This window comes from Phoxinus phoxinus (genome assembly GCF_949152265.1).
Source record: "Phoxinus phoxinus genome assembly, chromosome: 21".
Taxonomy (NCBI): domain Eukaryota; kingdom Metazoa; phylum Chordata; class Actinopteri; order Cypriniformes; family Leuciscidae; genus Phoxinus; species Phoxinus phoxinus.
Genome location: NC_136896.1, coordinates 13,580,626 through 13,607,811, shown reverse-complemented (window position 1 = coordinate 13,607,811; position 27,186 = coordinate 13,580,626). Strand labels below are relative to the sequence as shown.

The window sequence follows — 27,186 nt, the reverse complement described above, 5'->3', positions numbered from 1 at the left end:
GTTAGTGGTTCTCAGTTAGTTCCATACGGGCCGAGTGAGCGAGTGTTTGTTCTCTGCAGTGGCCTTTCGCGGTGGGATGTCCTGCTTTAAAGGGGGTGGCAGCCTGCTGCAGCGCTCTGGACTGTGGCCAGATGCAATGGTCTGACTCTTACTGCTGTGACAGGGCAGAACTGGGAGCACTGCAGAGGATTAAATCACCAGGACATGGACAGACAGATTTTAAAGTACCCACTGTTGCATTGAAAATCAGTCTTTAATTCTAGTTCACAGAAATTTGTACATACTGTCAAACTTTTTAAATACACAAGTATTGTGCCAGTTCATGCACTCAAATATTTGTTGGGGCCATTGATTCGGTGTACACATAAATTGAAGAAATAAATGTAGTCTGCACACTAAAAAAATAACTAAATTAAAGTTATTCCAGAATAAGAGTGTGTATATATATATAAGTCCGTAGCCCCCTCAAACCACTGCTACCAGTCTTACAGTGACATTAATGACAATCACAGCAGGGATCATGGTCATGCAGTCTGACAAGCAACAGTCATAGGACTATTTATTATACATCGTGTGCACATGGCTTTACATTACGGACATTGCGGTTTATTGCTCTGGCCACATCTGCAGTGCTCATGCCTCACAGCAGCAGGTCTATGGCATCTTCACTTGTTGGTGTGTTAAGGACTGTTCCACAGGTGCATGTGCAAATATAATTGAACATTGTTTAAACCCTTTCCAATAAAGCTTATTTGGATTTTTACTAAATTACTTTTAAAATCTCTCTCTCTATATATATATATGGTATCAATAACTGTAAATCATTATGGTTATATACAGCCCAAAAGGCAACAAGAAGCAATAAAAAAATTATTTCCGGGACAACACGAGGCAAGGACCAGCCCAAAAAAAGCTATCAGTTGTTACTTTATTTGGTCATATGTCAGTAATTGCCCTTGTCAGCACAATGTATGTGGATATTAGTCTTCTCGTTGTTATCTGCTAAATGGCATCTCAGTATCTTGGCCATCAGTAACTGAACAGAGTGTCTGTGTGTGAGAACAGCCAAGTCTTGCATATCAGCTGTCTAAAACTGGGCCGTCTGGAGTCAACAACAAAAAAAAGACAGAGAGCGAATCTAAGTGTACGGTTAAATACGACGTAGAATTCATTTTGAATGTGCTTATACTGCATGTTTTTTTTGGCTATTATGTTAATAAACAGATACAGCCTCTGATAAAGAACAGGATAATTGTTCAGAATATTCTGTACATATAAAGCTCCTTTTTAAAGTGTGTTAATTATCTGGAGGGTTCGGTGATGTCAAATAGGTCTCACTAAATGTGTGGTTAAATATTAATGCTTTTTGTGAAACTGAAGCCTCTGCTGTACTTGAATTACAGGAAGCATTGTACAATGTCTTAGACGCACAACTATGCTGACCAATAAAGTTTAGGGTAAATATATTATATAATTATTCATAACACATCAGTGTCCTTTTTAACTCGGCATATGTTTGTTCCCTTTATAAAGCCATGTCTTAAGGTCACTACTTATTTTTTTTACCATTGTTACATGACTTGTAATGTTTTACATTAATCCTTGTTGCAATATCAGTTATGTTGCACTTTAACCCACCGTGTTTGTGCATTTTATTTGCGGTTATCGCAATTAAAGTTATCGCTGAGGTTTGTTTCAACCGGAGCTCTGCATATATGCAAAGGGCAATAAAGATGGATGTGACATAATTTATATCCTTTGTAGATAGAAAATCGGTGCTTCTAAATCTAATCCTATTTAGTGCTGCAGTCATGTATTCTTTTGATCTTATTATTGAATGTATTGTTTTGTTTACACAAAGGTTGTCATATGCACTCAGGCAGTTTATTATATCGCTTCTTTTATAGATATATTATGTCAACATGAAGAATAATGTAAACTTAAAACGATTGCATTATGTAATGCAGTACATATAATAATTTCAATTACAAAGACAGAAATTGAAGATGCCAAACCTCTCTGAACACTAAGCTCCAAAAACCATCCATAATTAAGCTTTTTTTATACCACTGATCTCTTAAAGCTCCCGATGTTAATAAAAAAAAGCCTGCGTTTGCCACAAAACACTCTTTTTCTGTCCATTTAATTCTGATTTATGTATTGTTCTTATTGAGAAATCTCACAGAGGTGGTCGATTATATGAATATAAATCCCCTTTTTAAATCGGCTTTCCTGCCAAAGATCCAGAGCTTATCTATTATCAGTCAAGATTCAAGCCTTTGTGAATTCCATTGTGGCAAAATCTGAATAGAATTTTGCAGAATTGAGTTTGAAACATCCCTCGATGGACATCCCATGTCAGTTTGGTATAAATCCTGACCATAATTACTATATCGTTCACTTTTTGTGAAGTTTGCCTAACATTGATAACTGCTGCCTTCACTATTATTCAACTATTATTTTTGGCTGTCATTCAAAAAAGAGAGAGGGAAACAGATGGACACTCAGAAAGGGAAAGACAATCTCAGTCACGCTCTTTTTCCTTTATGTACAGCTTCGTGAACACAACCACACATACACAGACGCGCGTGCATAGAGGCACACACAGGTCTATGTTGGGAAACCGGAGCCTGCGTTGCAAAGTCTGCCAGTGCTTGCTACAAAGCCTCAATGTGCATTAAGAATGAATAGGTCTTCAGTTTCATGGCCCTCGCTCTGAGTAAACACCTGAGTGGTCAGGGGCTCTTTATACCAGTGATTATCAACCATCTGTGTCTCACATGGCTTTTTATGTCCTCGATTACCCATTCACAGACATTGGCATCTTATTACCAAAGTTCCTGGCATAGTTAAACGCATACACATGGTTCACCTGCACTCATTTTACTAGATTAAAATCCTGAGTGAATTGGTTTGTTTGAACATGATCATGATAATGATCAATTTTCACAATGCCATATTCACATTGTGCCATGTTCATATATCTGTATGCAATAATATTTAACGTCATGATATTTTAGGACGCTATGTTGTCCAAACCATATAACATTCTCAGCGCAAGACCGTATGAAAAATGTGCATGTGTAATTTTTAAATTATTTATATAGCCTACTATTATAGTTATCGTTAATATTTTTGTTTTAGTAAGTTTAGCACTTCAATTTAAACTTGCTTTATTCCACTTCACAAATAAGGTTTTAAGATACCAGACACCCTTTCAGACAGGGCGGAAACTGTTGGTAACCTGAAAGAGGCATTAAGCACACATGTTGCCTGTGTTGTGTGTAACCAATGCATGATTCACTCTTTCCCTTGGTTTTACAACCTCTGGGAAGGCAAGTATGCAGGAACCACCCAAGTTCATGTTTTAGACGAAACTGTTTTCTTAAAAGGAAGCTTGATTCAGTCATCTCCTTTTTGGAGTGGTCGTGGTTAGGGGTGAGGGGGTCCAGAGACATGGAAAACATAAATATTGAACTCTATGATCCAACAGCACCTATTCAAATGTATCACATTTACAATAATTGAGGACTGTCGTTCACTCATATAATCTCAGTTGCTCCTGCTGCTCTTTTAGTATAAAAATGCCTCTACCCCCTTCAGCAACAGTCTGTCTTCTCATCCCTTCAATATCCAACAGACCTGGGACATGGCCAGAGACAGGTGGTCTGGAGCTAGTCAAGCATTGAGAAGCTGGCTAGAAGCTTGAGTAGGCCTTGAAACAAGGCAGGATCTGGTTGTCGGCATCACTACTTTTGGTGCCATTGTTATTACTGGCTTTTTGCGATTTTATTAATCAAACTTTCTTAATCATAGACCTTGGTTTGCTTTCCTTATTGTTTTGGTTGTTGAATGATAACAAAAGCAGATACTGTATGTGCCTAACTCCGCTAGCGGAACGACTCGCTAGCGGAACGCTAGTTAGTCGGCACTCTTTTTTTATCACCTTTTTTCACATCACATATTTTAGTATTCATCATAAATTAGGTAATTCAAAAGCTTACAAACTCAAAATTCATCCTGCGTAAACCATTATGAAATTGGACCTTGTGTTACCATGGAAACGGTACTCCAAATTCTTTTAGGGGGCTCCTCCCCTAGTGGGCGGTGTCAGGTTTCATATTACAAAATGTATTTTAACTACTTTATAATCAAACCTTTTCTAATCTTGACAAAACACATATCGTCGGAACAGTCTTAGTCTCAAGGTTCCATATTTTGTGATAGAAGTGATATTCGGACAGACATTTATTAATTTCTCACATAAAATGCATCAAAACAAAATTCAATGGAATATGTGGGTGACACCCGGTGGATATGGTTGGTACTGCGCCTAAACAAAATCTCATAGGAAGTTACATTTTTGTGATGTCAACTTCAAATTTGGAAAACATGGCTTTGTTTTTATAGTATTTTTAGAGTAAAAATTATCTTACAGTAGGCTACATTTGATTTACAGTAAGTTTAAACTTCCATAACTTTTTTATACTTAATTTTTTTGTGCTTTCACTTCAGCAATAATCTGCTGTTTCTTCTTTAAAGGGTAACTAAACACTAAACCAACTTTTTAAGTTAATGATCTGTAAGAATGGAGCTTCATAAATGCTGTCAATCACCCGCTCAGCCCCGCCCTCGGTTCGTCCGTTGGGCTCTGCCCACTTTTCCAGCATTTTTCAAATATTGCCAGTGGGTGGAGTCAGGCTCTGACCAGGGGTTTAGTTACCCTTTAAAGTCCTCATGAAACGGAAGCTGTGATAGTCTTGTCTTCCCTATTCTGAGTGAAAGGCTTCTCGAACAAAGAAAAAAATGTAGGGCGGGACTTGATTTTGTCTATAGGGAAAGATTACGATACAGGGGCACATAAAAAAAATAAAAAAATAATGCTGCCCACAGATAAATAATTTATTATAAATACTGCAATATTCCATAAAAAAAATTTTTGATGGTGGTTTTAAATGCTTTAAAGATTCTGAGTGGCTGTCAATGCTTTTATTGTTCATCAGGTGGAAAAAAAAATCATTCTGAAAGTGATTCCAATGATATTGTTCCTCTGTGTTGTTCCCTATTCTCATAGGCTATGAGTTACACACTTTAGAATTGTCATTCTTGTGTTTTACAGTGGCCCCTCTATCAATATATTCCATGTTCACGGGTTTTACCATGCGTTTAACACGCTCTTTACGAAATATTGAAAGTATGAAGTAATAATTTTCAATTATAGGCTACAATTATACTATTTTCAAATGGTCTTTTAAAGCGGCAGACTGCAGCGTGCGCTTATAATAAACAGAATGTTATAAATATATACGCTATTATAGTTTATATAATAGTTAATATCATTATATAGGCTAGTTATTGTTTTCAATGTATATGGGCCTTATAGTATAGGGCATAATTACACCTAAGTTGTACAACTTTTCTTTGATTACACATTTAAAGTTCTGTGAATCTACAAATGCTCATGAATTGCACAATATGAACAGAAATTAGGCAATAGCCCAACATAGTAAACCTTTATTGAATAAGTTTTATCATCTGTGTGAAGATGCATTTTAATATTAGACCCACATTTAAATGTAGGCCTATGTGTTATGTAATTGAAAAAAATCTTAACATTTAACCAGCAGATTAACACTGTATTTTTGCCACCCTAAGGGTGGAAGTCACAACGGCTCAGGTGATTCCCTATTTCATCTCATGGCATTTACGACCGGGCAAATTCTACAGTGTGTGTGACCAGGGAGTGACGCATTGCAGGTACAAACGAACCAATCAGAGTCATCCGCACAACCGAAACGCGTACAGTATTCTTCCGCAGTCAGATAGTCCCGCCTGTACTTTTGCGTCAATATCTGCCGATGGCACAATAAAAAGACTATTTTGTTTATGAAGAATGACATAAATAACGTTTGCTCAAGCTTTGTTTAGGTCAGTGGACAAATAGTGCGGCATTTCCGCCGCACCCATAGCCAGAATGCAGTGCGTTTTGGCGGATAAATACAGGAAGATGGGAGGTGTTTATGTACGACCGTTAAGGCGGGTCTATACCAATATTCCGACCACCATTTGTGAATCTTTCACGGAGACGGAGGGAGACTGACAGAGAAAAAGAGAAAATGGTGAGTGCACACCAATATTTCTAATGAATGATGGATATGCGTTAATGGAAATATATGTAATCTTTACAACTATTTGTGTGGACTTAAGGAAGTCAAGAAACAAAAAGAATATATATTTTTAACATTTAACGTTACAGAAATATGCCGCCAAATTTACGACCAACGTTACTGGGGATGGACTGAATGAAGGAATACACGCGCCGCTCCGCAATCTTCAGTTTTTGATGTACTTTGTGTTATATTTCGCTTCGGGTTTTGAAATATCACGGGCTAAACCCAAGATATTCCGCGAAGGGAGTTATTACTAAACTTCAGGAGTGTGCTTGAGCCCCTTCACTTTCAGTTTCCTATTCGCATCGTAACGTAGTTACAGAGCTTGGTAATGGTGTTCAGTGAGCCACATTTTATAAAAACTTTAACATAATTTGCTTATTTTCTTTACGCCCTGGTTTTGTACCGACTGGGCAGCATCACGTGTGTGGTGTAACGTTAAGTTATAACGGGAAGCGTTAAGAAAAGGACGTTAACCGGTTATTAAACAAAACAAAAAAACTTTGTGTATTTTGCTCTTTAGCATGAAGTCTTGGATGATTTAAGTTATGTATTCTAATTGCTGAACCATCTTAAGGATCTTAATGTTAAGCATCACACATTTTGCTCCTATATCCATTTAGTTTATGTGCATAATGCACGTTACAGCGTAGTGATCAGATTGGCTCGTTGTGAAATAGCCTGCAGTAAGTTACTCGGGTTACTCGAGCATTATAGCACAGGACTAACGTTACAACAACAACAGTAAAAAGGTTGCATTACTATTTAAAATGACTGTATAGTGCCACGAGAGAATAGTTCACCAAATACCAGGAATCAGGTGGGTGGATGAACTGCTGTTGTTAGGAGTGTCTTGTGCTGAGACTTTATTCTCTCGAGCTGATGTCGTAACATTTATCTGGGAGGGAATCTGAGGTCTTTGTTTGGTCTCACACGGGTTGCTAGACATGTCAACAGTACCAAAACACTACGAATTCGTAGTGAGTTTATTGTACGCATGATTTATTAATACGATTGTATGCATCTCTTCCCATCCCCAGGCCGATCAACTCACAGAGGAGCAAATAGCTGGTAAGGTCCTTTTACTTTCTTTGCTTACACACCCCTTCACTTTCTGCATTGGCTTGAAGCGTTTTGAATTAGCCTGGCTGTTCTAGTGTGTTATAATTTGCCTTTTAAGGTGGTATTAGTCAAATCTGTGGGCATGGATGGGTGATCGCCTCCTTGAATGTGCATAACTTTGGCTATTTCTATTAAGAAAAAAGTCTTAAAAATAACATACTGTACAAATAAGTGTAACTAATTTTCTTATTTACATTTTTTTGCTTATATATATATATATATATTTATTTAATAAAAAACATTTAATTAAATGATATATATATATATCATTTAATTTAATGTTTTTTATTATATATATATTTAAATTTAATTAAAAATACAGTGAACAAAGTGAGCCTAATGCATTTCCTTAAGCTTTAGTATTATCTTGCATGTTTATAGTAAAACATTTGAAATGGGCCAATGTTTTGTGTAACAGAGGAACACCGGTTGTGCATCTGTAATGTCTGATGTCATATCAAAGGGAGTATCAAACAGTGTCATCAGCTCTACTCAATAAACAGTGTTGGCACAGTGGGGAGGGGAGTTTGTATTACCCTTTAGTGTTCAGACCGCTGGGCAAAAGCATGTACTGCTGAAATAGTCTCACTTGTCATTATAGTTTTGTCCCGACTATGCCTTAAAGGATCAATTCGCCCCATTTAAACTATTTAGTGACAGTGCTGACTCTTGCTGGACCTTCTTGTAAAATGTTATCTTGTGAAATTAAGTGTAGATGGTACTTAAGGCATCTATAGAAAGTGATCTTGTTTTGCATGTCTGTGCATTTAACTACTGGTGCTCGGCGGGTCAGGTTAAACTCAAAGGCCTAACACGAGTACTAGTGGTCAGTTGTTGCAATAGCTCTGGGGTGTTTGTGTGTCTTCCTCTGTCATGTTAGTCATTTATCTATGAAGGCGTTGTGGTTACTGCTGGTCTTGGCTTTAGACAACTATGCTACTTTTAGCTTTGGGGACTTGTTTTAAAGTTTGAGCCTTTTCTGACATGTAGCCTAGTACATAGCATATAGGACAATTTGCACATAGGATCTACAAAATGCCTTAAGCTATGTGGAATCATAATGCTCACAAACAATTAATTATTTAAAAAGCTAGACATGGAGTTGAAGTACTTTACCGGTTCCTTTTGTTTATTGCTTAAATGGAAAAGTGATTGACATGTTTATAAAAATGTGGTTAGGGACTCAAACTGATTTGTCTCCACTGTTAATTCTCACAGAGTTCAAAGAGGCGTTCTCGCTATTTGACAAAGATGGGGATGGTACCATCACCACGAAAGAGCTGGGCACTGTCATGCGCTCTCTTGGCCAGAACCCTACAGAGGCGGAGCTGCAGGATATGATCAATGAGGTGGATGCAGATGGTGAGGACACATTTTTGCTGCTACATTAGCCATCAGCATGATGTTAACTCTTGCGAGTAGGGTCCAATTTGCATATTACTTGAAACCATTTCCCTGAAGTATTTTATCACGGTTAGAAATGATATTCACTTAAAGTGCCGTGTTACTTATCTGCCTGTGTACTTTGCCCTTTAATTAGGTAATGGAACAATAGACTTTCCGGAGTTCCTGACGATGATGGCAAGAAAGATGAAGGACACCGACAGCGAGGAGGAGATCAGAGAAGCTTTCCGTGTCTTTGATAAGGTAAGGCTTCTGTAGAACTGTTGCATTAATTTAACCTGCTATTAAGGCTTTGCTGGTAACATTCCTAGACTTAAAATAATTTGGATGGATCATTGTTCACTGGTCTTTGTCAGGATGGGAACGGATATATCAGTGCTGCTGAGCTGCGCCATGTGATGACAAACTTGGGGGAGAAATTAACAGATGAGGAGGTGGATGAAATGATTAGAGAAGCAGACATTGATGGAGATGGTCAGGTCAATTATGAAGGTAAGAATTGTAATTCAAATAGTCTGCATCCATTTTTTGAATCGCACTTGATTTGGAGTTTTTTGTTTGTTTGCGATGACTCTTAAAACTTCCCGTTTTCTCTTTCTTTGCAGAATTTGTACAGATGATGACAGCGAAGTGAAGGCCTTGTACAGAATTTCTTGTATAAAATTATATGCCTTTTCTTGTTTTTAATTTCTGTAAAATGTTTCATTTTAATTTCCCCCATCCTCTCCTTGCTGTCCAAAGGATTTGCATGTATACTATAAGATTTGAGTGCTCATGCCTCCCCCAACTCCTAGCCGTTGTAAACAATCTGTTAGAAGGAGCAGTTACGGGACCTGGTGATGCGTTTAGGCACAGATACTGACTGCGCACAGGCCCCTTTCCCCTTCTGTCTGCCTGCCCACCTGACGAACGGTGACATCAAGGGTCCAGCTGACTGACAGTGTGGCGTCTTTGCAACAATTTTGGCATGACTTTTTTCTTCTTTTCTTTTTTCTCTCTTTCGATTTTATGTGGAGGCACAACTCTGCATGGACAATGGACTGAGTATAAATAGAAATGGGAAAAGTCCTCAGCATTGCACTATTGCAACATCATTGAATTCAATACTAACGGGTTTATCGCCAGGTACTCATACACTCTAATCTTTTTGTATTTGTTCTGTTCTTACTATGCTTTTTAATTAGTCACTTTTCTTTTGTAACTGCTTATGGCACAGCCATGCCTCAGAATCCATTCCAAGTTGTATATTTGTTTTCCAATAAAATTAACAATTTACCCAAAAACTCCTTTCCCTGGCTTTTATTTCAAATGATTGCTTAGTTGGTTGGAATGAAAAAGAGAATTTGTCAGTATTTTGGATAAGCATTAGCTAACAAGGTATGTTGCTGTTATTAAACTGCACCTACAATTGTTAGACCACTCTCCACTAACACAATGTTGGTCTTACACACTTACCTTGTCATTACGACAAACTTTAGTGTGATATTGTGATTGTTTTTGGTGTAATTAGCTTTTAGTTAAACACTTACCCCTGGTTTCACAGACTAAAATGCATGTTTGAGCTGTTTTAACTGAAAGTAACTGCCACATATCTTATGTGTATCGGTGTGTCATTGTTTTATCTCAAGATGCACACCAGGAATGTTTTTTTCTAAGGCACGTTTATAAAAGCAATTTAAATGAACAAAGGTCTAATCCTGGTTTAATCTAAGCCCTGACTGTGAAACTGGGCCTTAATGACTTGATTAGTTGAAATGTCTTGCAAAATTTCTGAATTGACGTGCAACTTTGTCAAAGTGCAATTTCTGTTTAAATTATTAGCTATGTTTGGACATAACCCCTAAGTGACAATCTGTTTGCCTGGCCATAGCTCTGTTTTTCAGGATTGAAAATAGACTTAAAAATTTACACTGAGGTCGCTTAGTTCACTGTTTGAAACAACATTTTATAATATGCTGGCTATTCAAAAAGCTTAAAATCTAATTCTCATAAAAAATGACTTTTGGTCAGTCCTGTAGCAGGGAAAGCTTAGCCCTGTCTGCTTAGCCTTTTCTATCAGACCACTGCAGTCTCCTTAAAAGGGCTTGTTGAAATGTTGCCAGAGTTCCCCATGTTGGATACACAACATATTTTGTAGCTGAAAGGCTGAAATACAAACACTGCCGTGAGTGTTTCATTGTTAACCGGCTGTGCACAAATGGTGATGGGTCTTTGAAGTAATCACGTGCAGGGAACTGCTAGTTTGAGGAATGAGCGAAGGCTCATTCACAATGCAAACAAATGCGAAGAGATGGTGATGGAGACCAATGAAGCATAAGCGACTCACTGTATCGAGGGAGATATGTGTGCATCTCATCTCAGAGAACTATTTACCACCGCGCTGAGCTTTCTGACGTGTGATATTCATGTTCCACCACGTTTCCTAGCAACCGTGAATTCCAGTCTCACGGGTAGCTGCTCTTTCCCTTTTCCAGTAGGCTCTGAAGGATCATCGGGAGTTGAGAAGTGCTCCCATGTTCACGTCATGTAACTATGAGACTGACTGACGATGGAGATGTGGCGCTCTGGAGGCAGAGTAAATAAAAGGCCAGACTTTGTATTTCTAAGGCCAGAATTTGCAGCCAATGGCGATATATGAGTAGAATTAAATTAAATAGAGAAGAAAACAAAAAGCAGAAAGCACATTTTTATTTTATTTTATAATCTGTCTGTGTTATGGATTAAAAGGCACAGCGAAGTCCACTAGACAACCGAGTCATGGGACCTTGTGATATTACTGTGATGCAGGCTAACAATAGCTCTTCCCCTTAATATCATGAATGATATCAGGTCACCTTTATCACTGTGCTATAAAAGATAGCTCAAAAACCTCTCAAGTCCTCACAAGTTCTTATGGAGTTCACTTCTTTATTATTAGAAAGAAGAACTGAAAATTAAATATGATTTCTGGGAAGTGGCAAAGCAGGTTCAAATCTATAACGTACAGTCATCCTGTTCTATATGGAAGCTAATCTCTTAAAAAAAAGGTCAAATCATAATTGTAACTGTATGTCACAATTGCTAACTCAAATCTCACTATGTGACTACAGCTCACAGTAAAACTTTATTGTTTATATTTCTCGTATCTTGGCTCAGAGTAAAAAAGAAAAGAAAAGTTGCACATTTAAAAAAAATAAAAAATGCAATTTTATTTTTCATAATTGCGCCTTTATATTTCTCAATTCCAACTTTATATCTCACAATGTAACTATGTTCAATATTAAAAAAACGTTCAAACAATCAAAACTTTATCTTGCGTATACCTTGCATTGTGAATTTTTGTCTTGATGTTGTGACTATACATAACACGTTCAAGTTTATCTTTCAATGTAACTATAGCTCACAATTACAACTTTCTGACGAATGTCTCAGAGTAAAACAATGAAAAAGGTTGACATTTTTAGAAATTTTTATTTTCAATTGCAATTTGATTGATCATAATTGTGACTTAGTTGCAACTGTCACAATTTAAGTTTATACTTAAACCTCCCAATTACCTGTTTTATTTTTTAATCGGATGCAAAAAATCAGGCTACTATAATTCTGAGCTTATTAAACCGTTTAACATTTAGCTTGGGGAAATATTGAATCATCCCATTAACAAAGGGGTCTGGTAAATGAGGTATTCCCTGTCAAATATCCATCTCTGTCTTGTTTTTTGGAATGCATCAGCTGAAAAGTGCTCTGCTCATCTGGCACTCATGTTGTTGCCATCCTTATGATTATTGCTATCACTCAGCAAGGACACAATGCCAGCCATTCTCAGAATGTGTCAGCCACCTCACGTACAGCCTCCCGTACCACATTGACACTTAATAAGATCATCTTTCTCCCCGGGTCCTGGCTGTCCACCCTCTCTGTGCGTGGTTTGGCAATCGCTGTGGCCATTATCACATGTTGCTGATGGATACGGGTGTGAGTGTGTGTGAGCGCAAGCACACAGCTGCTCCTGTTGTTGTGCCATGATAAATGGGAAAGGGGTGTTTAATGGGCCCCTGTGCACTTTTGTGGTTATTTTTCAATCCTGGGTTCAGGGATGGCTCAGGGCTTCGCACTCCCAGGGCCCAGTTTGTACCGAAAAACAAGCCAAAAACAGAAATCACAGGAGGACGCCAATGAGAACAAACAGTTATTTCATACAAACGCTGCGGTGTTGGTCAGTTCAAACGCCTTTTCCTCTGAGACCAAATTAAAGCTTTCATTTAAAGGAACAAGATAGGTCCAGTTGTCTAGAAGCCCAATGTTTGATTAGCCTCCTAGTATGGCAGCCAAATCCAATTCTCCGATTCTCAGCCAGGTTGGCAACTGGTCAAGAAAAAAAGTTATTTTAATGAGGTTAGCACTTGGCGGCCTCAACAGGTCTCCATATAGTCAGGGTTTGGATGCGCCAAAATTAACACCTCTTCCTGAGTCTCTTTACCCCTCTTGCCTCTGAGGGATTGAGTGACTACTGCCTTGGGAGTCCGATGACATGTAATGCTGGTGTAACCAGATTACTATAGGTGTGATTTAACCAGAGCTGGGTTATATGGATTACGTAATCATATTCCAAAAATTTATTCAATTCAATTCACATTTATTTGTATAGCGTTTTTCACAATACACATCATTTCAAAGGAGCTTTTCCATATTACTAAGTGATCTGTTATCAGAGGTAACTGTCTAATGCAGTATTTCAGAAATGTACATATACAAAATCACAGTTAGCGAAAAATTTATTAATTTAAACAATGTAATAATTTAATGCGGAAACAATGAGCTCATTGAAGTAATTAATACTTGTTAAGTATTGCTCATAACCATACAGTTACTTTTTTATTGATTACATGATTACGTGTGTTAATCCAAAGCGTTCTAAAAGTTATATGGATTTTTTTTTTTGGTAATTGCACACAGACCAGCCATAATCGGCTGTAATCGGTATGGTCACATGGTCACATTTTTAATGTTTATTTTTGTGTTGAATTGTTTTATTTAAAAAAGAAGAACTGGGCAATGTATCATCACCATGTTGTTGATGATAAAAAAAAATATATTTCCTATCTCTTTGTATTTTTAAATCAATATATTACTATTATTATTGATTATTATATATTATTTTATATCAAGAGTATCCTATTCAAATGTGATAAACAAGTTAGGTAAACATTACTAATTACAATTTTCATCATATAATTTGAGATCAAAGATTACAGTATTTGTAAGTAGCCTAATCTATACCTAACACTTGACTTCACCACAAAAACACCTAAACGCTCATCGTCATTCGGTTGCTTTACTGAAATCCGATGAACTAAAAATCAAAAGCGATCTGTTTCCAACATAAATTGATCTCTGGAAACTCACCGGATAAGATTGAGTCATGAGAGGCCTATGCGGACACAATTGGGTCATAAAACTAATCTGTTTTCATTAATGGTGGCTCATTTTTCTGTCTAGAAAGGCATGCTGTAGATACAAGCAACATGCGCTATTTCTGCCCACCTTCAAAGGCCAGGGAGGGGGTGGTGAGAGATAGAGAGAGTGAGAGAGATCGGGGGTGGGAGGTGGAAGTTGCTGAAAATAGTGGAAAGCAATTAGAATATCACAAAGTTCAACCCTGAGGGGGAAAACTGGTGAGATTTTTTGAAACAAAAGAGCTGTGTTTTCAGACGAGCAAAAAAAAAAAAACACAGGAGAGAAGCAAAGAAGAAAAGATTGGGAGTTAGATGGGGGAGGGGAATCGTAATGTTAGCGTAATGTAACTCACAGGGATCTGACGCCGGGAGGAGTGGTTCATTTCTGGCACAATGCCACATAGAACTCTTTTCAGGAAAAAAAAAGATGTCGGAGGCTGGGATTATGTCAAGAGCCACTCAAAATAATTCTAAAGGTGAAGCCAAGCGTGCTGGAAACAGAGTATGGAGGTCATATAACTCAAATAGAAGAGGAAAAGGACAGTTTAAGTGCTAGCCTGGTTTTGTTGGGTTGCAGTTTGTCTTTGTAATCACTTTTTCCAAGGGCTAGGATGACATTACTGTGCTACTTTTCTCTAATACTCCTGTGTTTTTGCCTGCTGAGGAGAGTGAATTAAAATGTCACCTGAATTCTTCCCTGTGCTGTTGGCCCAGACCAAATTTAAGGTGTGCAAGGTGCCCTGCCCAAATGTTCTCTTTACTTCTGTACTTAAGACTGAGATAGGGCAAGATATTTGCCATTCAAACTAATCCCTGGTGAATTAGTTGTAGAAAATATATATTTGGTTCAGATGGTTCATTTAGATGGTTCACCAAAACGTGAAAGTTTTCTTATCATTTACACAGCCTCATTTCAAACCCGTTTGACTTTCCTTTTTCTGTTTTACATCAGTGGTTCTTAACCAGGGGGGCCAATACATATTATAATTATTTAAATGTAGTTAACTTAATCTTAAACCGTGTCTACAGACATGAGTGACAAAAGCAATTAGAACCCATTATAATCAGTGATGCTGTCTACACTGGATGTGGTGTATCCTCGACAGTAAACTGATGCCCTTTTCAATTTCTGACGTATAAGCGCTCGCGGTACTTCTGTCATGAAGAACAAATGGATTTTCATGGTTACTTTGTCATGTCCATATACTGTATATAATTAATTATATATATTTTTTTTTCAATGAATCAGTCAATCTGATTCACAAAACTTGTTTGAATGATCCATTCACAAATTAGACTGATCTGATTCTGGAGTTAAACTCACTCAGGTATGCAGCAGTGGTTAAAGGAAGATTACCTCAGATAACAATGGAAAATGGCTTCAGAAAGTTATATAGTGCAGTCATATTGACCACTTTTATTATTTAAAGCTTACATGGGGGAAAAAAGGAGTGATACGGAGCTTTTAGAATTTCTCCTTGTACAGATTTGGAACAAAATGAAAGTGAGTTAATGATGAAGTGCACAACCTCATGTATATATTACTAAGCAATGCCAAGGTTGTGAGTACATGTCCAATCTGACAAATGCTAATATTCTAATCTGGGACCTTTGCCATTAGCACAAGGGTTATAAATTCAGATCCACTTACTCAGTGACTTACTATGATTGCAATTCTGCCCTATTGCCATTGTGCCCTTGAGCAATGCACTTATCGGCAGTTTGACGCAGTGGGACAGTTCCTGTGGTTTGGTTAAAAAGGCTTCGGGCTGAATGACAAGTAACCCTAATATCATCCATGGAGTGTTTCCAATTATTACCAGAGCAACAACACACTGTATTAGCCCATCCTTCTTCTGATGAGAAAGAGTAGACCACTAAAGTAGTCATTGGGATGTCTCTAAACAGCCCAGACATAATGGCCGACATAAATTTGGATCAAAGCAATATCACTTTTATTAGCAGCAATATATCCTCCGGCATTCCTAAATGCAAAATGTGAGCCACGAGAACAATCTATGTTGCGCTTTACGATGTGTGCTTATTTGTCATGTGCTTTCACCTCATCCCTAGATGCCAGTGCAAAGCCCGGCATTAAAACCATTCAGCTCTCTCTGACACGGCCCTTTGACCTTCTGGCACAGGTGAAATTCTGGCATCTGCACAAAAGGCAATTTAGTTTACAAGAAGAAGTGGTCAAACTAAGATATTTATGACTCAACTGAATGTTATCAGATATGAATAACGTTCATTATTGTACGACAATAGATGTTAGTGATCTTTAGTCGGTGATCTACAAAGGTTTGAAATCGAGTTTGAGCGTTTCTTGCCAGGGATGTGGTCAGTCTAATGTGATCATGTACACTGTAATCCATTTAAGGCATTTTATGGATGCTCAGCAGGGAGACGGCTCAGTCTCCTGTCTCGGGTGGCCTTGACTTCTCTAATTGATCCACTACAGCAGTGAGACACACCGATCGATCGATGAGCGAATCATGTCCGGCACATGGTATTGTACTCCTGCAATTATACCCAAAATCATAATCATGTAAAGATAATTCAGTTTCATAGTTTAGTTCCAGCTACTTTGTATACAATAATGGCAGCGTGAAATAAAGTGAATTCTCAATTGCTTGAGTTGGGAATCTTTTGTCTATGATATCACAATGGATAATCAAACAGAACTATTTTCAGCCAACACTGAGATATCACCATGTAATTCATAACTTTTGGGTAATGCACCATTCAAATGTTCGGGGTTGGTTTTTAAAAAAATAGAAGATGTTTTTGAATGCAAGTCTCTATGCTCACCAAGGCTGCATTTATTTGTCTATGATCAAAAATACAGTAAAAACAGTAATATTGTGAAATAATGTAACAATTTAAAAGAACCACTTTCTGTTTTATTATATTTTTAGATGTAAATTCTTCCTTTGACGGCTAAGCTTAATTTCCAGCAGTCTTCAGTGTCACATGATCCTTCAGAAATCATTGTAATATAGGCTAATGATATGGTGCTCAATACAATTTTCTTATTATTAGTAGTATTATTAAACAGTTGTGCTGCTTAATATTCATAGAAACTCTGATAATTTTTTCAGGATACTTCAATGAACAGAAATTTCAAAAGCAAAGCAGTTATTTGAAATGGAAATGTTTTGTAACATTTTAAATGTCTTTACTGTCACTTTCAGTTCATTTAATGCACCCTTGCTGAATAAAAGTATTAATTACGTGAATAAAAGTATTAATTACGTCAAAACAAAACAAAAAACTCACTGACCTGAAACTTTTGAATGACAGTGAGTTATGGACAATTTATTATTATTCAGCTGGGCATAGCGGTTTATAGATTTATTTAACAATGTCAGATTTATAGTTATTAAGGCGTGAAGTTCATTTGATAATAGCTTGTGCTCAAATATAATCCCTGTATGATCTCTGTTTGCGATCTCACAGGCAGACAGCCATAACTCAGTGTAAATGATTAAAACAGCTCTGTAAGGGATTTGGCTAGCTCTTGAAAGAGAGTGTTGTTCTAAACAATGGCTTTCTGTGCTACCCGGTCATCTTCGGAACGATCACTAATGACAAAATCCAAGGAATCAGCAATCTCCTCTGTGCCGTTGTCCATGCACTGGGTAATCTTCTGATCCAGTGACCTTGACATGATAGGTGTCCAGTCTCTAACATACGCTTTTTTCTACGATTAAAACGCCCACACCCGTTCCAAGTTACAGAGACAGGTGATATTTATCTGCATACAGCTGCGTGCACTTGCATGCTAATGAAAATGAAATATCTGTGACCTCAGATCAACCTGTCCAAAGGAAATTAAGTAATGATTTAGACAGAATGCAAATAAAAATTAATAATGACACCCCTTAGAACATATATTTCCCCCAAATGTAATTTCCCCCAAAATCTTGAGTAAAAAAAAAAGATATGAAATATCAGTTAAGTTTGTTTTGGGATATTCACAATATAATATACACAACTCAATATAATATAATATAATTGAAAAAAAAATGAAATAATGAACAATTAGATCATTACAGTGATATGAAACCGCATAGACCTTACCAGAGCTATCAGAGAAGGTCACATTTGAATTATCCATGGCCTGGAACCCCACCTGTGCTTTTTTCCAGTGACTCCCCAGATGAGATGGCCCTGACAGGGCCTCAGTAATGCAGTCGGACCCAGGTGCCCCAGTATCCATTTTCTCTATACAACACGGGCTCCCCTGGATGGACCGCACTGCTCTATTGAATGACTCTTGAAACTTTGATGAGCTTGAATGGGCCAGTGCTCCACAAACAAAGAAGGAGTGTTGTTTCCCCAACAGTGCTACTATAGGAAGACACTGGGTCAGCCACGGGACATGGGATAAAAACTGTTATTTGAAGCCAATCCAGTGCTCATGCCTCCATGAAAACAGAGGATAATGGGAAACTACTGGCTTATGCCAAAATGCAAACATTGATTAGGCTTGTAAACAGGGTTAGCCCCAAGTTCACCTGTGAAGAATAGGATAAGAGCATATTTATGTTTGCATTTTTCTATATTAGTAGCTGAACTGTAGAATCATTTAAATTAGCAAATAAAAAAAATGGAACATTAGGTGATAAGATCAATGGTATTTATTATTGAATAAAGATTTTTAAAAGGTAAAGGTCTAAGTCTCATCGGTATGGAATTACTTTGAAATCCTGAGCCCTTTATGAATGTTTATGAATCTATGTGACATGAATATGCATGGCAGGGCGTAGTTACACAAGCCTGTTCAAAACATTAGATAATCCATCTTCAACCCAGACAGAAATTCCTGGCAGAGGACCAATAACATCTTTACAACAAAGCATTTGAAGTGGAGACGCACTCATGAGAAACACCACAGATACGCACAGCTTCGAAAACATATTTCAGTCACATGCCATTAATAGAAATAACAATGCTGGTAAAGCTCTGTAGTTTGTTAGCAAGTTATAATCCTCTGATAGTAAAGTAGTCAAGCTTTTGAAAAGCTTCAAGCAACAAACACACAAGCAGGATCAGGATCTGTACATACTGAATTAATCCATGTACAGTAATATTGCATAAAAAATGCAGATATTATGTACACCCATTATCGTACATTCTATATTTATGTGCCATGTTGAAACTTTGCATGGTAACCGTAAACTGCCTAAAGGCCTGTTCATGGCAAGAACAATAAGTATAAAGTAACTACACGGTTGACACTAGAATTACCTTTTTTTTGCCCCCAAAATTTTTATCAAAATTTAGACCAGACCTGAGGGCTGTTCACATTCGAAATCTGTGAGAATGGGGAAGTCCATACCACAGCTGTGATGATAACGTCACACAGAAATTATATGGTTGGGATCACTTTCAAAGCGATTTTTTTCCTGATGGTGATTGATAAAATCATTGACAGCCAATCAGAATCCATATTGCTTTTAAGAGCTCAAGCATTTAAAGTGGTAGACAACATAACTGCAGCATGCGCTCATATTAAACAGAATGTTATCATCCATTGGTGTGGATGCTAATGATAATTCAGTGACAATTCACTGAACAATGGCTAATGTATAATGTTTATTCTGATTCATCAGGGACCTTTTGTATCTTTTATTTATCATATTGCTGTTGCCACCATTTTACAAGAGTAAAAAGCCACTGAAGGCTGAGTGTTGCAGTGATTAAACTGCAGTTAAGGGGGTTTTCGCCATTCCACTTCACATTGTGCCAATGGAAATATTTTTTTGCATTTAGTGCCTAATTGCTTTAAATGTGCATTTTGTTGAGCTACACTAAATACATTGTTACTGGAAAAGCTAGCATTATGAAAACAGCTGCTCAACTGAGAGTAATTAAGCTACTATATAGTTTGCTCCTCCTCAACACTGATAAATACTGTGAATAGATGTATGGAAATGTGAAGGTGAGAAAGTCTTCTCTTTGCATATGTTAACACTTTTTCATCTCTCTCCAAAGCTGATGGTCTAGATAGAAGAATGGTTAATCACAGTTAAGCAACTGCACATCCGTAACTAAGATATTCCCATTATGAAGAGAAAGGAAGGTGGGCTGATTATACAGATGGCAAAGAAGGAGAAAAGAGAAAAGAGGCAAGAATGGGGGAGGGGAGGATGCTCGAGTGAAAGTCTGACATGATTTCCCTTTTCACAAACCCGTGCATTAAAAGAACCTCCCACACTTGAGGGCGAGGAGAGCAAGAGACTTTACATCACAAGTGATGGTATAGATTTCAGACATTCCGGGAACATGATCACATTCTCCACATAAGCAACCTTCTCCTGGGGATCTTTAGGGTTCTGTTGGGATCTACGGTGTGGGATACAAGAGAATAGGATAAGTGGATTAGACATCGACACTGCCTCTGGGAGCCCTCACCTTACATGCCCTGTGTGAGAGAGTTTTTAACCGTATGCCACACAGTGCTGGTTCTTTCATGCAAGCAGGCTTCTCTGTTAGAGCGTATTTATCCTGTCAGGCTGCAGGGTTCAATACTGTCATTGCGTAATTGACAGGAATGCTACCCCACCAATGGAATTTAATTACAACCCCCAGATAGTCTTGACAGGCAATTGAAAAAATGCAAGGGACAGAAAGCCACGCTCAGGCGTGATGCCTGGAAACTGCTGTGCAATGAGGAAATCCTAAAACACTGAGGACAAATCAAATTACCACTAGGCCAGAATCAGAAAGACATTTTTTACTATATATCATCCATGCATGGACTGTGTAAGAAATTTTGAGAGACACAGACAGGCTAACATACTCTGATCATGACAGATGGAGGATGAACGTCTGCTGGCCATGCATGAAGACTTCGTGACGCACAATTCATGCATAGTTACTTCTCTTCACAAGTTGATGTCTGGTTAGTAGAGGGAAAAAAGTGAGGGGAAGGAAAAATCAAGTGCACAACACTAGAATTGTATGATGCATTTTGTTCCTAATTATCAACACGCAGAGGTGGACAAAGTACACAACTTACTTGAGTGAAAGTACAGATACTACTGGTGAAATATGACTCTCTTACAAGTAAAAGTTGTAAAACATGTCTGAGCTGTTGCACAGAATGTAGTACCACTGTGCTTAAAATCTGAATCAGAGTCTCAGGAATTGGGTACACTGTGGTCATAAAGGGATGGACATGGACAGCAACAATACTCAGGTAGGCTGTGGCGTTTAAACGACGCTCAATTGGTATTAAGGGCCCCAAAGTGTGCCAATATCCCCACACCATTACACCACCACCACCAGCTGAACCGTTGACAGGATGGATCCATGCTTTCATGTTGTTTACACCAAATTCTGACCCTACCATCTGAATGTCGCAGCAGAAATCGAGAATCATCAGACCAGGCAATGTTCTTATTGTCCAATTTTAGTGAAACCTGTGCGAAATTGTTTCCTGTTCTAGCTGACAGGAGTGACACTGGTGTGATGATCTGCTGCTGTGCTTCGACATGTTGTGCGTTCAGATGCTCTTCTGCAGACCTCCGTTGTAATGAGTGTCCATTTGAATTACTGTTGCCTTTCTATCAGCTGAACCAGTCTGGTCATTCTCTTCTGACCTGTCTGGTACATCAACAAGGCAATTTTGCCCACACAACTGCTGCTCACTGGATATTTGATCTATTTCAGACCATTCTCAGGAAACCCTTGAGATGGCTGTGTGTGAGAATCCCAGTGGATCAGCTCATCTGGCACCAACAACCATGTTACATTCAAAATCACCTTTCGTTCCCATTCTGATGCTCAGTTTGCTACATGCCTAAATGCATTGAGTTGCTGCCATGTGATTGGCTGATTACCGTAGATATTTGCATTAATGAGCAGTTGAACAGGTGTACCTAATAAAGTGGAAGTATTGTTGGTTAGTAAATGTTAATGTAATTGAATAATGTTATGAAACCTTCCTTAATGTAAAGTGTTACCGAAATAAAGCTGGAGTTGTGAAAACAGAGTAGCAAATTATGAGGAAAAAAGCTCACCATCACAATAAATGGTCATAATTACAACATGCCTGAGAACTATCAAATTTTTTAGTGAAATGTAGTGACATACTTAACATCCTTTAAAGCACCAGACGTATTGGTGTGACCCTTCAGTGTGTGTTATAAAGGACAGCACAGTCGTCACGTTGAAGACCTCAATTATACAAATCCTAAAATGCACCAGACAACTCCAACAGTTACTGTCACTTACACAATGTGGTTCTCCTTCCTTTCCATCTAATTAAAATATTACGCTTTGTCAAATGTCTGACATGCATGCGCTTGAAAATTCTCGCGTCTATTTTTAAAGCAAGGTGGTTACGTAAATCTTCACTCAAAGAAGGAGATCTGAATGCCGATCTTTTCTGACTGACTCTCGCCTCCCTTCTCATCCCAGTCCGGTCTTTCTCCGCCCTTTTCCGGCCTCTTCTCTTTCTTTATGTGCATTCTCAGCGAGATGGTTATTCCAACGGAATAAATATTCAATTATTCACACTGCAATTGTGTAGCTATGCCCTCAGGTCTGCATCACACTAATGGAGATGGCAGGCTGCTTTTACTATAGTAGGAGAAACAGATGACCAACGCCCCCTCAGTCTCAAATCCATCCTGGCTTCCAAAGCAATCACTAGAGATCCTCATTAAAACTCTGTGTATCGATCCTTGTGTTCTGCTTTCTCCTCTTTGGTGACTGACTTATGTCTGGGATTGACTGATTGACCCAGAGCTCACAAAAGGCCCTGCTGACACTCTTGAATTATAGGAACTCAAATTTACTCAACCTCAGCAGACTGTTGTGCTTCCTGCCTTTTTAATGCTGTAAACTTTTAGGTCAAACTGGTTTCCTAAAGTACACAGAAAGGCCATTATATAGATGATTAAAAAAACTTGTTCCAAACCTCTGTGACGTTCTTTCTTTGATGAAACACAAAAGGTATGGTCAATCTTTTCCATGTAATTGCAATGAATGGGACATTAAAGCACCATTAAATAATCATAAAAGAGGTCCATATATGACACATGTGCTATACTTCTTTCTTTTTTTCTGAGGAACAGAGTCAGATAGATAAAATCTTTTCAAAAACCTGGACATCGGCCCTATTTATCCTTATCACATGCGTATAAGAAGCAGTCATGTACAAATTATTCTTTTGAATCAGATGTTTTCAATGAGTCAGTTCATAAAACAGGTTTGAATGATTCATTAACGAATTAGATGCATTTGGTTCTCAAGTCAAGACTCATTGACTCAATAATGTTCGCAGCAGTTGACAACCAACTGCATGAGAAGATTATCAAAGAATAATGACTTAAAACGCTCAACCAAAACTTAAAATTCTGTCATCATTTACTTACTTCCAAAACTTTATTTCTTCTGTGGAACAGAACAAAACCAATTTTTCATCTTGTGTTCTGTGAAAAAAAGTCCAAAAGTTTCCTTTAAAAATCATCTGATAGATTTTACATGCAATAATGATTTTAAATATAGTTTATATATATTTTGTAAACACACACATACAAACCTCCACAGTACTGACAACAACATCTCTGCCTAATGCCTTTCATGCTTTCTGTTGTCACTTATTTATTTACTTAATATTCTCTTATTACAAAATGCAGAAAATTTAAATTGGTCCCAGACTAATGCTAACAAGACAAGATTTACATTACATTTGTGTGTATTTCAGCCACGGTTGACATCGCATTAGAGCAATAAAGAGAATTAACTGACCTGAATTAACTGAAATACTTTGTGTGAGTAAAAAGCATGTTAGAGTGGTACCAGAAAATAGTAGGTATATATGAACAATTATTATGCCCTCTCTCGCTCTCGCTCTCGCTCTCTCTCTCTCTCTCACACACACACACACACACACACACACACACACACACACACACACACACACACACACACACACACACACACACACACACACACACACACACACACACACACACACACACACACACACACACACACACACACACACACACACACACACACACACACACACACACACACACACACACACACACACACACACACACACACACACCGAGTGATGCAACCCTCTGAAATAATGAGAACAACATTTGATTTTTCATGCTATATTTGAGCTACGAAGTAACAGCCATTTTGAGATTTACATGCATCTTTTTTCTTGATATGTATGTATTACGTTACATTATTTTATTTTGTGAATGTAAATTGTATCTCTGCAAACAATCTCTGTAATTGCATCCAACCAATCAATTACCAATGAGTTTTTCATTAGATCCGTCCTATTGCAATGTCAACCCTGCTGACCTTAAACTGAACTCAAAAGGATATCAGAGGTTAAACTTGTGTTTCGTCTGTATGAGGATAAAAGTGTCGACACCCGTGTGCAAGCAAGAACAAAAGCAGGTCAGAAGTGCTTTGACCTCATCTACACCTTCATCCATCTGTCCCTTATCTCATAACACTCCAGCGCTCACTTAATTGGACAAGAGATGACACTCACACTAACCAAAACCCTGGGGGTCACAACCTCATCATGGAGAGGGAGGCGGAGCTAGAGAAACGTGATTACAAACTACAGTGTTCAACGTCTAAAGGAAACGATGGGTTAGATATAAGAATTGGGAGAAGTGGCTAAACCTAGCAGGGTTATTCCTAACTGGCTATCAATTTTGAGACATTTTTATAGTTTTAAATTATTACGACCCATAGAATTTATGGAACTATGATGTGGAAAATGAGTACAGTAGTACTTTAGTGTAAAAATGACTTATTGACAAAGAATTGTTTGGTAAAGATATCCAAGGTAAATAATGAAAGATATTAGAAGAAGGGTGTGCTATACTATTTTCGTTTTTATTACTGTAATATTATGCATTTGCTTTTTAAAAAAAAATGTAATGTAATTTATTTTGATTTCAGTTTTAGTTTTTATTTATTTCCAGGTAGTAATTATAGTGCTTCAACTTAAACTTATTTCAGTTATAGTTGCCAAGAAAACATTTCTAATTTTTATTTTAATTTAGTTTAGTAATATTTATATTTGATGTTATCTGCATGTGCGCAGTTACCTCTCAATAACAAAAGAAAAACACAACAAAATTGAAAAAACAGCAAGCATTTTTTAAATAAAGCATAACATCATAGCTACGTGGGTATGTTTGCACGAGCTCTGCATTTTGGCACTCTAAAGTCACGTCACGTTTATTTATACAGCACTATATACAATATATTGCTTAAAATCAAGCAGCTACCATATTAAAAATGAAAAACAATGTCAGTGTCTCATTTCATCAGAAGAACAACTTAATTTTCTTGCTATAATGTAAACACAGATGTCACATCAGTTCGTTCTTCGATTTCGCTTGAAGTGCATCGGGGCTTTGACACGTGAGCCCTGCTCATTTCTCAAACCTCTTCCTTCTGATGCCCTAATTAGAGCAGAGACCACATGGGCGTTCTTTGGGTGCCTCTCATACCCGTCAGTCTCTAGGAAGTCACTGGGAGTTTGGTTGGATCAACAAATGCCAGTGTCAAAATCACTTGGCAGCATGGAAAGGGCACGGAGAGCTCCCTTTGCCAAAACTTGTCTCATTGAATAATTTGGGTCAGCTGGGCTCAGCATTTTTACACATCTTCCCTGTTAAGCATTAACTGAAACATTCTCCCTATGCACAGTGATACATATCCTGCCTACAAGGCAGCTATTTCGACCATTACAAATATTTTTTTAATAGTCTAACTTCTCACTCTCTAATTATCCGCCTCTCTTTTTTTACTCTCCCTCTCTCTCACTGGAATTAATTAGTTTGGTTGTTAGAGGACTGAAGGCCCATGGCACAGGTTCTGGGTATTTATAAAAAGCATAGTTGCACCTTCTAATCAGGTATCCAAAAAAAAACACAACAGGAAAGAGAAAAACACAGAGGAAAAAACGCAATATTCATGATTTATGGGAGTGTAAAGAGAGCTCACAACTTGCCGTCTGTTCTGTCTTTACGAAAACCAACAAAACAACAACACAAAATTGCAATAACCCCAACCTTTATATTAAAGATAGAGAGGCCAGTGCTCAGAGTTATATTGCACACTCTTATAAGGAGCTCTTCAGACTAAAACATTCAGGGAATTATGGGTCCCCAGAGAATCCTCATTTTACCTCAGTTACTATCGCTTCCCTTGGATGGAAATAAGTGTGTTGGGAGATGGTGTGTTGGATGAAATGGGCTGAAGTGCACTAATGGAAGAGAAAGAGACAGCATGTGGATTAGCGAGATTGTAACAGACCTTAATGCTCTCACATTTTCAGTACTCTTTCACAGAGAAGAACAGATAAAATACAGTTATTATTGGTGCTTGCTAAGCCAATCTAGTGCACTATTTAAATAACCATAAGTATTCAAATGTAGCACATATTGCACTGTTTGCACTAAGGAAACACTCATGCAGCTTGTTGAGAAAAGGTGAGCTATTGCTTTTCGAAGCATTACTTTCAATTCAATAGACTACTCAGGAACCTTAGCAACTGTATAGAAACATAATAAAGAACACACAGAATGCAGCTAGCAACCACATAGCAACATGCTAATGATCATGCACACTTCAAAGTCGCGATAAACAGAAGTATTGACAGATCTTTTCTTTGGTGTTACGACATACAAACAAGTGTAAAGGTGCGGTATCATTTACCATTGAAATTTAGGGTACATTTACAGGACAATGATGTACTAAAAACGGAAAAAAAAATCTTCCTTTGCATTTTTTGTGTAGACGACAAAGTTGTCAAAACGATCCCCGTTCACACGGATCCGCAAAAACAACTAAAAACACTGTATTATGGTGCCAGACCAGCAGTTGGCGATGTCACTTTGTAAAGAAACACTGCACTCGCCTATAAACTGAACACGTAATACGCTGTTATCGTTTTTTGGAAGTCCTACAAACATCTCCAGAGCTTCTGTTGTCCAGTTATTTTGATTCAACATTACGACATGAAAAAAAGGTTATAAAAAAATCAAACA

The 27,186-nt window shown here is 37.8% G+C and overlaps 1 protein-coding gene across 1 annotated transcript; it reads left to right on the top strand.

Moving 5' to 3' along the window:
• The first annotated feature begins 5,246 nt into the window (after positions 1-5,246).
• On the top strand, positions 5,247-9,979 carry calm2b (calmodulin 2b, (phosphorylase kinase, delta)). Its single transcript, XM_079596094.1, has 6 exons — positions 5,247-6,119; positions 7,211-7,241; positions 8,511-8,654; positions 8,833-8,939; positions 9,053-9,188; positions 9,302-9,979. Exons 1-6 carry the CDS (start codon positions 6,117-6,119, stop codon positions 9,328-9,330), a joined length of 450 nt encoding a protein of 149 aa, XP_079452220.1. The 5' UTR covers positions 5,247-6,116; the 3' UTR covers positions 9,331-9,979.
• Positions 9,980-27,186: the final 17,207 nt, after the last annotated feature.

Excerpts from the sequence above, each read along its gene's own strand:
- calm2b (XM_079596094.1), top strand. Across the intron at positions 8,655-8,832 it reads CAATGAGGTGGATGCAGATG|GTAATGGAACAATAGACTTT; the intron begins GTGAGGACACAT and ends CCCTTTAATTAG. Across the intron at positions 8,940-9,052 it reads CTTTCCGTGTCTTTGATAAG|GATGGGAACGGATATATCAG; the intron begins GTAAGGCTTCTG and ends GGTCTTTGTCAG.